At 51.3% G+C, this 11,147-nt stretch overlaps 1 protein-coding gene across 1 annotated transcript; it reads left to right on the forward strand.

Moving 5' to 3' along the window:
* The first annotated feature begins 2,484 nt into the window (after window positions 1-2,484).
* Window positions 2,485-10,113, forward strand: KRT78 (keratin 78). The gene is made up of 9 exons (XM_016142677.2): window positions 2,485-2,905; window positions 3,319-3,533; window positions 4,592-4,652; window positions 5,118-5,213; window positions 6,115-6,279; window positions 6,633-6,758; window positions 9,064-9,284; window positions 9,565-9,599; window positions 9,680-10,113. The coding sequence occupies exons 1-9, from the start codon at window positions 2,540-2,542 to the stop codon at window positions 9,943-9,945; spliced, it is 1,551 nt and encodes a 516-aa protein (XP_015998163.2). The 5' UTR covers window positions 2,485-2,539; the 3' UTR covers window positions 9,946-10,113.
* The last annotated feature ends 1,034 nt before the right edge of the window (window positions 10,114-11,147 follow it).

The raw sequence follows: 11,147 nt of genomic DNA on the forward strand, positions 1-11,147 counted from the left end.
ACTGAGGGAAGGGGCCTCCAGGAAGCTATGAGGAGCTGAGTGGGCCAGGGTTTTCTCGTAGGCAGGACAAGGTGGGCAGGGGCTGCAGAGCGTGAAATGTGGGTGAGAATAGTTAACTTGGAGCAGGAATATAACCCAATAGATATAACCCTTTAGAGCCTTCGCACTACCAACTTTAATGTTACACCCAGGGTTCAAGCCATTTATTTGCACCTTGTTGCTACATCAATTGGGATCCCTTTGTGTACCTTGTTGTGCAGGAACAAACGACTCAGACTGAGGGGCCAAGTATTAAAAAATCTCTAAACCATTTTGTCGTTCTCTCCGTCACTGTACCATCTTTTTTCTAACAGGGGAAAACATATTACAATAGCATTTGAGATCCTGGGGATTCAAGAAGTTTCCTGTCATGGATAAGAATTCATTTCTTAAAACAAGTGCTAATTACTACCCAGTGTACGCCAGACCCTGAGCTGGATAGAGTGGTGGCTAAGAGACATGGTGAAGTTCTGGTCAAGGATTTAGTGGGCTGTTTCTTGGAGCAGTGGTCTGAGCTGGTTGGGGGGTCCTGGCTCCAGTCTGGTCAGCTGTGTGAATGGTCTTGAGCAAGTCACTCAGGCCATAGAGCGATGCGTCAGAGTGGGCTTAGAGGTCATCTGGTGCAATCTCTTATTACTCAAGGGCGTATAGTCTCTGTACCCCGCCCTAATCCTATGAAGCCTCAGAATCTTTAAGTATAAAATGAGGGCATTGGACCTTGAAGCTCGCTGGGGTTCTGTAATATTCTATAACATTACAAATATGAGGAAGTGCCAGGAAGGTAGATTTGGCTTCATCCCGAGTGTGACCTCTGTCCTCCATCTTTTAATACTGGGGTTGGGGCCAAGGTGGTAGAGTCCAGTCCACGGAGATCTTTCTCAAGCATATTTGTGGGACCCAGAAGGAAGGCACTTGGCCCTCCTTGTCTCTGCAAAGTGGTCCCTAGGAGGTAGGGTTTAGAGGTGGGTCTTTAGTAGGATTCAGTCCATTTCTAGGATTCTCTTTCTAGACTGCCTTCCTCTCCTTGCTGCACCTGGATCCCCTGCTTGGGTCTTTTCTCTCCTCTTTTCTTCTTTACCTGGCCCCTCAGTCCCTTGGGCTCCTTTGTTCTCCTCACCGAAGGTCTGGCCTTTTCTGCCCCTTGAGGTCATCTGTCATTCAATTTCAAGGAGAAAGGGGCTTCTAATTCTCTGTGGGGCGGGGACTCTCGTTTGACTGGCAGGGGGCGTGGCAGAGTATCTATGGGATGGTTCTGGCATTGCTAGGACTGACTTCCTCATAGCATATGTCTTGAGTGTTCATTATTCTGAGTCTCTGTTTGTCTTTCTTTTGAGATGCATTATCAAAGTTCCCAGTATCGTAGGTGCTAGGGTAGGGGCAAGGAGAAATAGCTTTCCTGCCATGTAAAGAGGAAATTTTGGAAATTTCTGAAAATCAGAGCTGCGCATTGCTTCAGTGGGGGTGACTTGATGTTTCCTTCCAGGAATCTTGCAGCACGTGGAAGACTCACTCAATACCAGGTGCCCTCTGGGGCTCTTCCACTTAATAGACTCTCAGGGCAAAGACAGAATCTATCCTGTGGGAAATCTTAACGCTTCCGTTTCTGCTCCCAGTGCCCCAGAGGAGTATATTTCTGAGTGTACATTTTGTTTCAGAGCCTAGGTGCCCTTGATTTGTAACCTGACAATGCAGTGCTTGACTTGATGGATGTACTTGGCACTGGGCGTTTGTAGAAGGGACAAAGGCTGGGCTCAGAAATGCTCCAGTGGCCACGATCCTGGATGGAGATGCCTGGTTTGAATGGGGTGGTACCTTGTGGGTGATTGCTGGGTTGGGCAAGAGGAGGGACTTGGACACCATGTATTTCTGTTTCATTTCCAAATCCTGGAGTGTCTTTTAGCCAACAATGACAGTAACACCTTTATTAACCTCCTAGCTTCTCTTAGTGCTGCAAAGTGCCTTTCCTCTCCAACTCTTGTAGGTAGATTCTTCCTTGAGAAGTTTCTCTCTCCTTTATCCAGCATCTCCAGGGCATTTAGATGCTCCATCTGAACTCCCTCCATCTTCTTTCCCCTTGAACGTCCCTCCTTTCTTCCCCATCGCCCTCTCCAGGAAGACTTCCTTAGATGATCCTTAGTGATGTTGCTCAGAGCCATTGTTCAGAGCCATTGCTCCCCATCCCCAGGAGGGAAGTTCAGGCTTCTGGCTGCTTCCTTGTCTTGGGGACATGCCCAGCTCTCCCACAGCCTGGGAGTCTGAGGGCAGGGTCTGAGTCTCCTACTTCTCTGGGCTCTGCACGTGCTGGGCACCTATTCTTCAGGTGTGTCAGAGTAGGTCAGCTGGACCCAGTGACAGACACAGTCAGGCCAAGAGCATCTTGCTCTCCAAGGCCCAGCCCAGGCATAGGAGGGGATAAAAGTCTCGTGCCAGAGCCTCAGGGCAGGAACTCATACACCTTGGCTCTCCTCTGTCTGCAGCTGTGTGATTGTGGGTCTCTGCCATGTCTCTCTCCCCATGCAGGGCCCGGAGGGGTTTCAGTGCTCGCTCAGCCTGTTCTGTTCGCTCCAGGGGCCGAAGCAGGAGCAGCTTCAGCAGCAGGAACCTCAATTCCTCCCGGGGGTGCCGAGGAGGCTCTCTTGGAAGAAACTGGGGGTCAAGGGGAAGGCTAGGGGTGTGGTTTGGGGAGGACAGTGGTGGGCCTGGGCTTTCCCTGTGCCCTCCAGGGGGCATCCAGGAAGTGACCACCAACAAGGATCTGCTGACCCCACTGAAGATTGAGATTGACCCCCAGTTCCAGGTGGTGAGGACTCAGGAGACCCAAGAAATCAGAACTCTCAACAATCAGTTTGCTTCCTTCATTGACAAGGTGAGGGTCAACTCAGCTAGGCCCCTGTCTCGGTACCTCCCTTGAAGAAACTGTTCTAGTGGCCTTGAGAATGAGAAAGTCCGGCCTATCACTTTTCTAATTACTTCTGCAGCAAGGAAGTCCCTTTGTAGTCTAACTGGAGTCTCTCTGGTTATGCGGAGGCCCTGCTGTTCCATAGTTGGGGCTCAGTGGTAGAAAATAGCCAGCCAGCAGTGGGAAGGCCCTTTCTCATTAGTCCTTCAGGCCATTTTGATATGCTCAGAGTCTTGTAGAAGGGCATGAGGCAGTCCCTGCCCAGGCTTGGGAGGCAGGGGAAAGGTGGGCTGACTGGAAGGTCCCTGAGGCTTCGCTTTTCAGAGGCGATGCTCAAGGAGTTCCACAGAGGCCTCAGGGACCCTCTGCTTTTGCTGCAGGTGCGGTTCCTAGAGCAGCAGAACAAGGTCCTGGAGACCAAGTGGCACTTGCTACAGCAGCTGGGGGTGAGCGACAGCTCCCAGGGCCTGGAGTCTTTCTTTGAGGCTTACTTGGCCCAGCTCAGGAAGCAACTGGAGGAGCTCCAGAGACAACGAGGGGCTCTGGACACTGAGCTGAAGTCCTGCCAGAACCAGGAGGAGGAGTACAAGGCCAAGTAGGCAGATCAAAGTTCCCCATGGGGCCTGGATAGGGTCTGGGAGGGCTGGATCGGGGCTGTCAGCTGAGGGTCTCCCACACACACATGACTGGACTCCCCTCTAGTCCCTCTGCATCCCATTCCCTCTGACTCTCAGGGTGCCCCACATGCTGCAGGTAAGGAGGCCCCGCTGACCATGATGGCCGGGTCTGGAGAGCCTCAGTTCCAACAGCCCCAGCTCCCAGGCCCATGTTTCTTGTCATCTCTGGGAGGGGCTTATTTAAACAATGTCTCAGTGGGTTTTTTTCTTGAGAAATTCCTGTTGAACAGGCTTTGGGCTAAAGTGACTCAGATGTTCTCTGGTTTTAGGAGTAGAAGGGAATCCATTTCGTGGGACCATCCCCAGCATCCCCAGGCTCTTGGCATGATTCACAGCCAGGTTGTGGTTCTGGGCTCTCCACCTAGGTCACCTGGCGGTGTGAAGAGAGCCCTGGACTACAGGAGGCTTGAGTTCAGTGACTGTGAGCAAGGAGTAGCTGTGCGGCCTTGAGCAAGGCATTTTACCTAGCCCAGCCTCAGTTTCCATATCTGAAAACTGGGAAGATATCATCTGACCTTTTTACCTCACAGAGAAGTTGGGAGGATGGGATATGAAGTGAAGTGGGCCTTGGAAGAAGCCCAGGACTCGGGCCAGGAGACCTGGGTTTTAGGTCTGTGTGACTAGTGAATCATCTATGACTTGGGCAAGTAGTATAATCTCTTTGATGAAATCCAAACAGCCTGCTTCAAGTGATGATTGTAATAAGCAAGAAAGGGTGTTTGAATGTGTCTTATATAAATGTGAAGTAAAGTGGTTTTATGCCATTAAGGGGACATGGGCTGAAAGAGTAGGGATGGACATAGCTAGGACCTGACAAAACTTCCCAATAGGAAAGGTAGAGACACAGGCTGGTTGTTTGTCTTGCTCTGGAGAATCTAAAGGCAAGAATGGCCTTTCAGGGAGGTCATGCTTGGGGGAGCGACATGGGCTCTGATCTTGGTACCTCAGGCAGCATCCCTCTGTATTTACTTGGCAGGTATGAACAGGAAGGCCACAAGCGTGCTACAGTTGAGAATGACTTTGTGGTCCTCAAAAAGGTGAGGGATGGGGTAGTTGCTCCACCTGGGTCCTGAGCACCGATGGTGCATAGAGCCCAGTCTTGGGCTGGGAGGGCAGGGGGCAGGAGATCCTAGTGCAGGATACACTCCCATGTCGCCTGCAGGGGTCCCCCTGGGAAATGGGACTTCTACCTAGACACAGGGACCACAGGGCAAGATTTGAGGACCATGTGACGAGTTTTGGGTGTCACTGCTGGAGAGGGTGAAGAGGAACTAAAAGAAGCAGAACTGGTTGGGATTAGTCAGGAAAAGCTGCATGAAGGTGGTGTGGGTTAGTGTCAGGCAAAGAGAGAGCAAGGCAGGGTGGGGCTGGAGGAGGAAGGAGCGGGTCTCCAGAGATGGCCGAGGGTGGGTGTTGGGCAGTATGTGAACAGAATTCTTGAGCAGAGTAGGGTCCACAGAGAGGAAGTTGGGGATACACAGTTTCTATTTCTTTGTCCCCAGGATGTTGACGAGGTTTTTCTGAGCAAGATGGAGTTGGAAGGCAAGCTGGAGGCTCTCAGAGAGTACATCTGCTTCTTGCGGCGTCTGTATGAAGAAGTGAGGATCTGCCAAGGGCAGAAGTGGTGGTCTCCAAGGGCAGGTGGGAGTAAGGGGAGGTGACAGGGGAGGCAGGCTCCCTGTAGCTACCGTAGGAGGGAGGGGCCAGGAGGCAAAGCTTGGTTAGGGTGACTTAGATCACAGTCATTTAGTCAGTTGACAAACAATTACTGAGAATATACTATGTAGATTACCAGGTATTGGGGATACACCAGTAAATAACCTGACAAAAGTCACAAAGCTTGCTTTTTATTGAGAGATGAACAATAAATGATAGACCTAATAAATAAGTAATTTATATTGTATGTTAGAAGGTGATACATGCTATGGAAAAAAGGAAAATTAAAACAGGGAAAGGACTGGGAATGTGAGGGGTAGGGCAGGTGGCAATTTTAAATAGGGTGGTCGGGGTGGCCTTATTTAGAAGATAAAATTTGAGGAAAGCCTTGAAGGAGGTGAGGAAGTTAGCCATGCAGGCTGTTGGAGATTGCATGCAGGAGTTGGAGATTCTAGGATGAGGGAGTGGCCCATAGCCAGAGAGTGTGCTGGTGTCTGAGGAAATACAAGGAGGCTGTGTGGCTGGGACAGCAGAGGTGAGAAGGAGGGGAGGGTGTTAAGAGGTTGGAGGAGTGATGGGGACCAGGTGACTTCTGGCCTTGCGGAACATTTTCTTTTACTGTCCAAGCTGCAAGAGCCATTGGAGACTACCTCCTGTAGCCTTCATTTCAGGTGAGGAGACAGCTGTGCAGAAGGCAGGGCATGCTCAATGCCACCCAGTGTGAAGGAGGGCTCCCCCCTGACAGAGTGTGGGCGGGATGTCAGCCATCCTGCCCACCCATACGGGGCTCCAGAGGAAAAGGCAGTTGGGGGTGGGTGGACACTGAGTCAGTCTTCCCTGCAGGAGCTGGGCCAGCTCCAAACCCAGGCCAGTGACATGTCTGTGGTGCTGTCCATGGACAACAACTGCTGCCTGGACTTCAGTGACATCATTGCGGAGGTCCGTGCCCTGTACAAGGAGATCGCCCAGACCAGCAAGGCCGAGGCCGAGACGCTGTACCAGACCAAGGTGCTGGGTCCGGAGGGCAGTTCCATGCTGGAAAAGGCTGGGTCTCTGTGCTCGCATCACAGGGTGATCGTCCACCTCAGTCCCGTTGGGCAGTTTTAATAACCTCCCTGAAGCTCTAGGGCTGGGTGGGCATGACCATTTCCCTTCTCCAGGAGGGAGGCAACCCAGGGAAACTGTGGGAAACAAGCCTGGACTTCTGTAAGCACATCCCACCGTGTCCTGGTGTCGTGTTTAACCCAAATTCCAAATGAGGATGTGAAGAGGAAAAGAATGCGGACATGGGATTTCTCATGGTCTTGATGCCAAAGGTGAGGGTCCTTTCGACTGATGGTGCTACCTCTGTCCCCCCTCAGTACCAGGAACTTCAGGCATCTGCCCAGCTTCACGGGGACAGCATGAAGGAAACCAAAGTCCAGATTTCTCAGCTGCAGCAGGCGATTCGGAAGTTGCAGAGTCAGATTGAGAACCTCAAGAAGCAGGTGGGGGTCCCAGAGCTTCTCAAGCCCTGCCACTGGTTTCGTGTGAAACCTTGATAGCTGGCTGGAGCTTTTGATAATATGAGATGGAGAGAGCCTCATTTAAGCCCCATTTAAGATGACTTCAGCCTCCTTCCTATGAATTCGAGGTGCATGGGCTCTATATTGAACAACTCCAGGGGGTGCTGCTCATACTGCATTCCACGTCCGGGTATACATCTTGCTCTAAGCTCCTTGGGGAGAGGGTTAATTTATCTCTTTTCTTATTTCTTCTTTTGACTCTTACTCTTCAAGCTCAGCAAGGACTCTAAGGCCATGCACTGAGTTTCCTGGTCCCCTGGTGAGGAGGGTGAGAGCCAAGAACTCAGCGAGCAGGTGACATGGGTAGTAGAGTGGGGTGAGCTGAGCCCTCCTTAGGAGGTGACGCTGTTGGTACTGGGCACAGGAAGGAGCAAGAGAGGTGGAGGGAGAGAATAGCAAGGGCAGGGAGGTGGTTTCCTGCTACTGGAGACCTCATTTCTAGATGTGAAGGGTTTCAGATTCTTAGGTTTTCAACTGTCTTTAAACTGACTTTCCTCAAATCTGAAGAATCAGCATTGAGAGCTGAGACTACAGAGTCAGTTGGTTTCCTCAAGCACCTCAGCTTGCCTCCCAGTGGCATGGGGCCCATCCACTCCCAGCGGGGCCCTCCTGGGAAAGTCCTTGGAGCACAGTTCATTCAAAGGCCAGACTCAGTCTCAAGGCATCCTTATCTGCTCTTCTTTGGATTGTGATGCAGGACCAGAACTCCTATTATTCAATTTGCTGCCACAGTGTTTTCCCATAAATTTGGACCCCTTGCTTTGGAATTCCTGGGGTGTCTGTAAAGACACAGATTCCAGGGCCTCCTGCCAGACCGAGGGAATCAAGGTTTCCAAGACTGCTTTCTAGACTAAGTATACTCAGGTGACATGAACACATGAAGTCTCACAGCCCAGCCGCCAGCACTTAGGAGCGGTACCACATCCCCACACCTGGGAACCACAGCTACCCCCATAAACGCTTCCTCTGAGAACTCCTCTTGGGGATACAGCCCCTCCTACTCCCCCTCTTTATGTTCAAGCCTGATGAACTGAGCTCCCCTGCTCCAGGCCCTGGGAGGAGCCCTGCAGGCTACAGTTAGGGCGGTGGGCTGGACATCAGCTGTCCTGGGTTAGGGTCCTAGCTCTGCCACTTACCACATTTCTGAGCCTCAGTGTCTTCATTTGTGGCATGGAGATGATGTTCCCCAGCTGCAGGGTGCTTGTATGGGAATAGAATAATGAGAGCCTTTAGGGAATGCCTTCTTTCCTGAACCAAACGTGAGGGTCAGTCAGAGCTGGATGGCTGATTAGACTGTGATCTTGTTCTACTACTCTTTTTCCATGGGAGTGGAAAGGTAAGTACAGAGAGTGTATTTTTCAAACCAGAAATGGAGACACATGGTCCGATAAACTCTGAAAATAAGATCAAATATTTGAAATGGGGCTGTTCTAAAAAAATCAAGGACCATGGTATTTCTAAAGGTGAGACTTGTAGATAATAACCTGGACAGGACAGGAAGAGCTTTAAGTACCCTGGGGGAGATTCAGGTAAATGCTGAGGGTTGGGGGCGGGAAGAAATAGAGATCACCTGAGGTGGCAGAACATTGGGTTAGTTTCCTATGGCTGCTGTGACAACGTACCACAGACTCGGTGGCTTGAAACAACAGATATTTATTCTCTCCGTTTTGGAGGCTGGAAGTATGAATCAGGTGTCAGTAGAGCCGCACTCCTCCTGAAGGAGCTAGTGGGCAGCCCTTCCTCACCCCTTCCCAGCCTCTGGTGGCTCATGCAGTTCCTTGGCATTCCTTGTCTTGTTGCTCGCCGTATCGCCCCAATCTCTGCCTCCGTCTTCGTATAGTGTTTTATTTCCGTGTCTGTCTCTGTGTCCTCTCATCTTCTCCTAGGGGCACCAGTCATGGGATTTAGGGCTCACCCTGAATATAATACAATAGTATCTTGAGATCTTTAATTACATCTGCAAAAGCCTTATTTCCAATAAGAGCACATTCGATGTTCTAGGCACCTATCACATTTTTGGGGGTGCCATTAACCCATTATAAGAGGTAAGGAAGAAAAGAGAAAATAATTTCCTTTAGAATGGGAGCAGCTGGGAGGTGGCCAAGGATAATTTTGAGATTATGAAATTATGGTTCACCCAGCCTTCAAGTTATGTCCACAGTAGGTGCTTTGGAAGGTCATGTGGTGCTTACAGCCATTTATTCCCTCATTTCCACACCCCTCCCAGAATGCCAACCTGGAGGGTGCCATCACCGATGCGGAGCAGCGTGGGGAGTTGGCCCTCAAGGATGCTCAGACCAAGCTGGCTGAGCTGGAGGCTGCTCTGAGAACTGCCAAACAGAACATGGCCCGGCTGCTGCGTGAGTACCAGGAGCTGATGAGCACAAAGCTGGCCCTGGACGTGGAGATCGTCACCTACCGCAGGCTGCTGGAGGGAGAGGAGTGCAGGTGGGACCTGTCAGAGGGACCTGGGGATATGTGCCTGAGGTAGGGTGGGTGGAGGATGGAATGCCAACACAGAGCTTTCTTTGCTAAGGGGAATTATGAGAGACTTTTTGACACTTTAAGCCACTGAGGGCAACCCTTTCTGCTTTGAAGGGTTTTAAATTGGGGACCATGAATTTTAACTGCAGAGGGTATGTGAGCTGCTCAAAGTGGCTTAAAATACTGGGGATGCATTCTTTACAGCCCTTCTTAGCAATTCCTATTCTTGTCCTTTCTCACCCAGGATGTCTGGAGAATGCACCACCCAGGTCATTATCTGTGAGTATCAGGGGACTTCGGGAGAGGGGTCCCCATGGGGAGATGAGGACCCGCTGTGACCTTGGTGCATTTCTTGGCAGCCACCGGGAGAGGCAGTGCCATCTTGTCTGAAGGAGCTGGTGATAGCCTGGTGGGCACTTGTGGACTTGGAGGCAGGAAAGGCAGTTTTGGGTCCAACTGCTCTAGCGTCGTGACTGGAGGCTCCAACATCATCCTGGGCTCTGGGCAGGGCCCCGTTACGGGATCTTGCTCTGCGCCCAGCTGTGGCTCCAGCTCCAGCTCCAGCTGCCACACCATCCTGATGAAGACAGTTGAGTCAAGTCTCAAGACATCCATCACATACTGAGTGCCGTGGCAGCAACTTGCTCTCCTGTCTTCCCGAGTGTTCTCAGCCCTGCCCCCACCCTCATCACTCCCATCCCTGCTTGGCTAGCTATGTGTTCACTGCCTATCACCTGAGCCAGCCCACAGGGGATACTGAAAAAGTCAATAAAGTCGTGCCTGCCTGCTGCTATTCTGAGTGCTCACCTACTCTGGTCTTGCCCTGAATACTGATTTGTCTAATTTGTCTGATGCCCGCCCCAGGCCAAGGTGTTCAGTGCCCCATCCTCCAGCCAGCCACCCCCATCCTCTTCTCTCACCACAGCCTTCAGGCTGAGCTGGGAAAGCTCCGGGTGGGGCTTGGCCAAACTGTTTCCCTACCCCAAGTATTTTCTTCTGAGGGTTGGAGAAGTTCTGAGGACCACTGACCAGAGACTAGAAGCTAGAATCAAAGGCCACCTGCTTCTGGGCCTCTTTTTCTCTAGTTATTACAGCCTTTGAAGCAGCTCCCAATTCTTGGAGATAAGTCTTCCTTCCTCTCTTCCCTGCCCCCTCCCTCTCACAAATTGCATTGCGTGCAAAATATATTTGAGGCACTTTTCTAAGGCTGGGGCTGCTTTGGCAAGCAAGACAAAACCCATGCTTGCCCTCCTCACGGGTTCAATCTCTCCCACCCCTTCGGTTTCTGGTGTCTCCAGCATAACCCCTCCCCCGCCCCTTATTCATGAGGACCCATCTACCTTTTCAGAGCTCTTGGCCTCTGAGGCCAGAGGCCAGCCTCCTGGGGTTAATTCAGACACCCTGGATTGAGAGATGGGGATTTGTGGTGAGGTCCTTTTGTGTCCAGTTCCTTCTTCTAGTCCTCTCTTCATGACACCCTAGGTCCAGCTCCATTCAGGATGGCTAACCTGAGTCTTGTCGCCTCAGTTCCATCTCTCATTTCTGAGCTTTGACTCGGCCCTTCTCCTGGACAGAGATGCCCCAGGACAGTTAATAATTCAGAACTGATGCTGAACAATAGCCCTAAATATGTGTTCCTAGGGCATTTCGAGGAGAGGCTGAAGGGCAGGGACAAATGTTCTCTGTGGCAACATGCAGCATCTCTGCCACTCCTTCCAGTGATGCAGCTCAGCCCTCAGGTTTGCACATCTCACCCAGCAAAATAAAAGCTGTGCCACTGCTCAGCCCACTCTCCATAGAAGGTGATCTGTAGAATATCTGTGGTTG

This window comes from Rousettus aegyptiacus, unplaced genomic scaffold (genome assembly GCF_014176215.1).
Source record: "Rousettus aegyptiacus isolate mRouAeg1 unplaced genomic scaffold, mRouAeg1.p scaffold_m13_p_2, whole genome shotgun sequence".
Lineage (NCBI taxonomy): Eukaryota > Metazoa > Chordata > Mammalia > Chiroptera > Pteropodidae > Rousettus > Rousettus aegyptiacus.

Excerpts from the sequence above, each read along its gene's own strand:
- KRT78 (XM_016142677.2), top strand. The coding sequence starts at position 2,540 with ATGTCTCTCTCCCCATGCAGGGCCCGGAGGGGTTTCAGTGCTCGCTCA. Across the intron at positions 5,214-6,114 it reads TGCGGCGTCTGTATGAAGAA|GAGCTGGGCCAGCTCCAAAC; the intron begins GTGAGGATCTGC and ends TCTTCCCTGCAG. Across the intron at positions 9,600-9,679 it reads CACCACCCAGGTCATTATCT|CCACCGGGAGAGGCAGTGCC; the intron begins GTGAGTATCAGG and ends ATTTCTTGGCAG.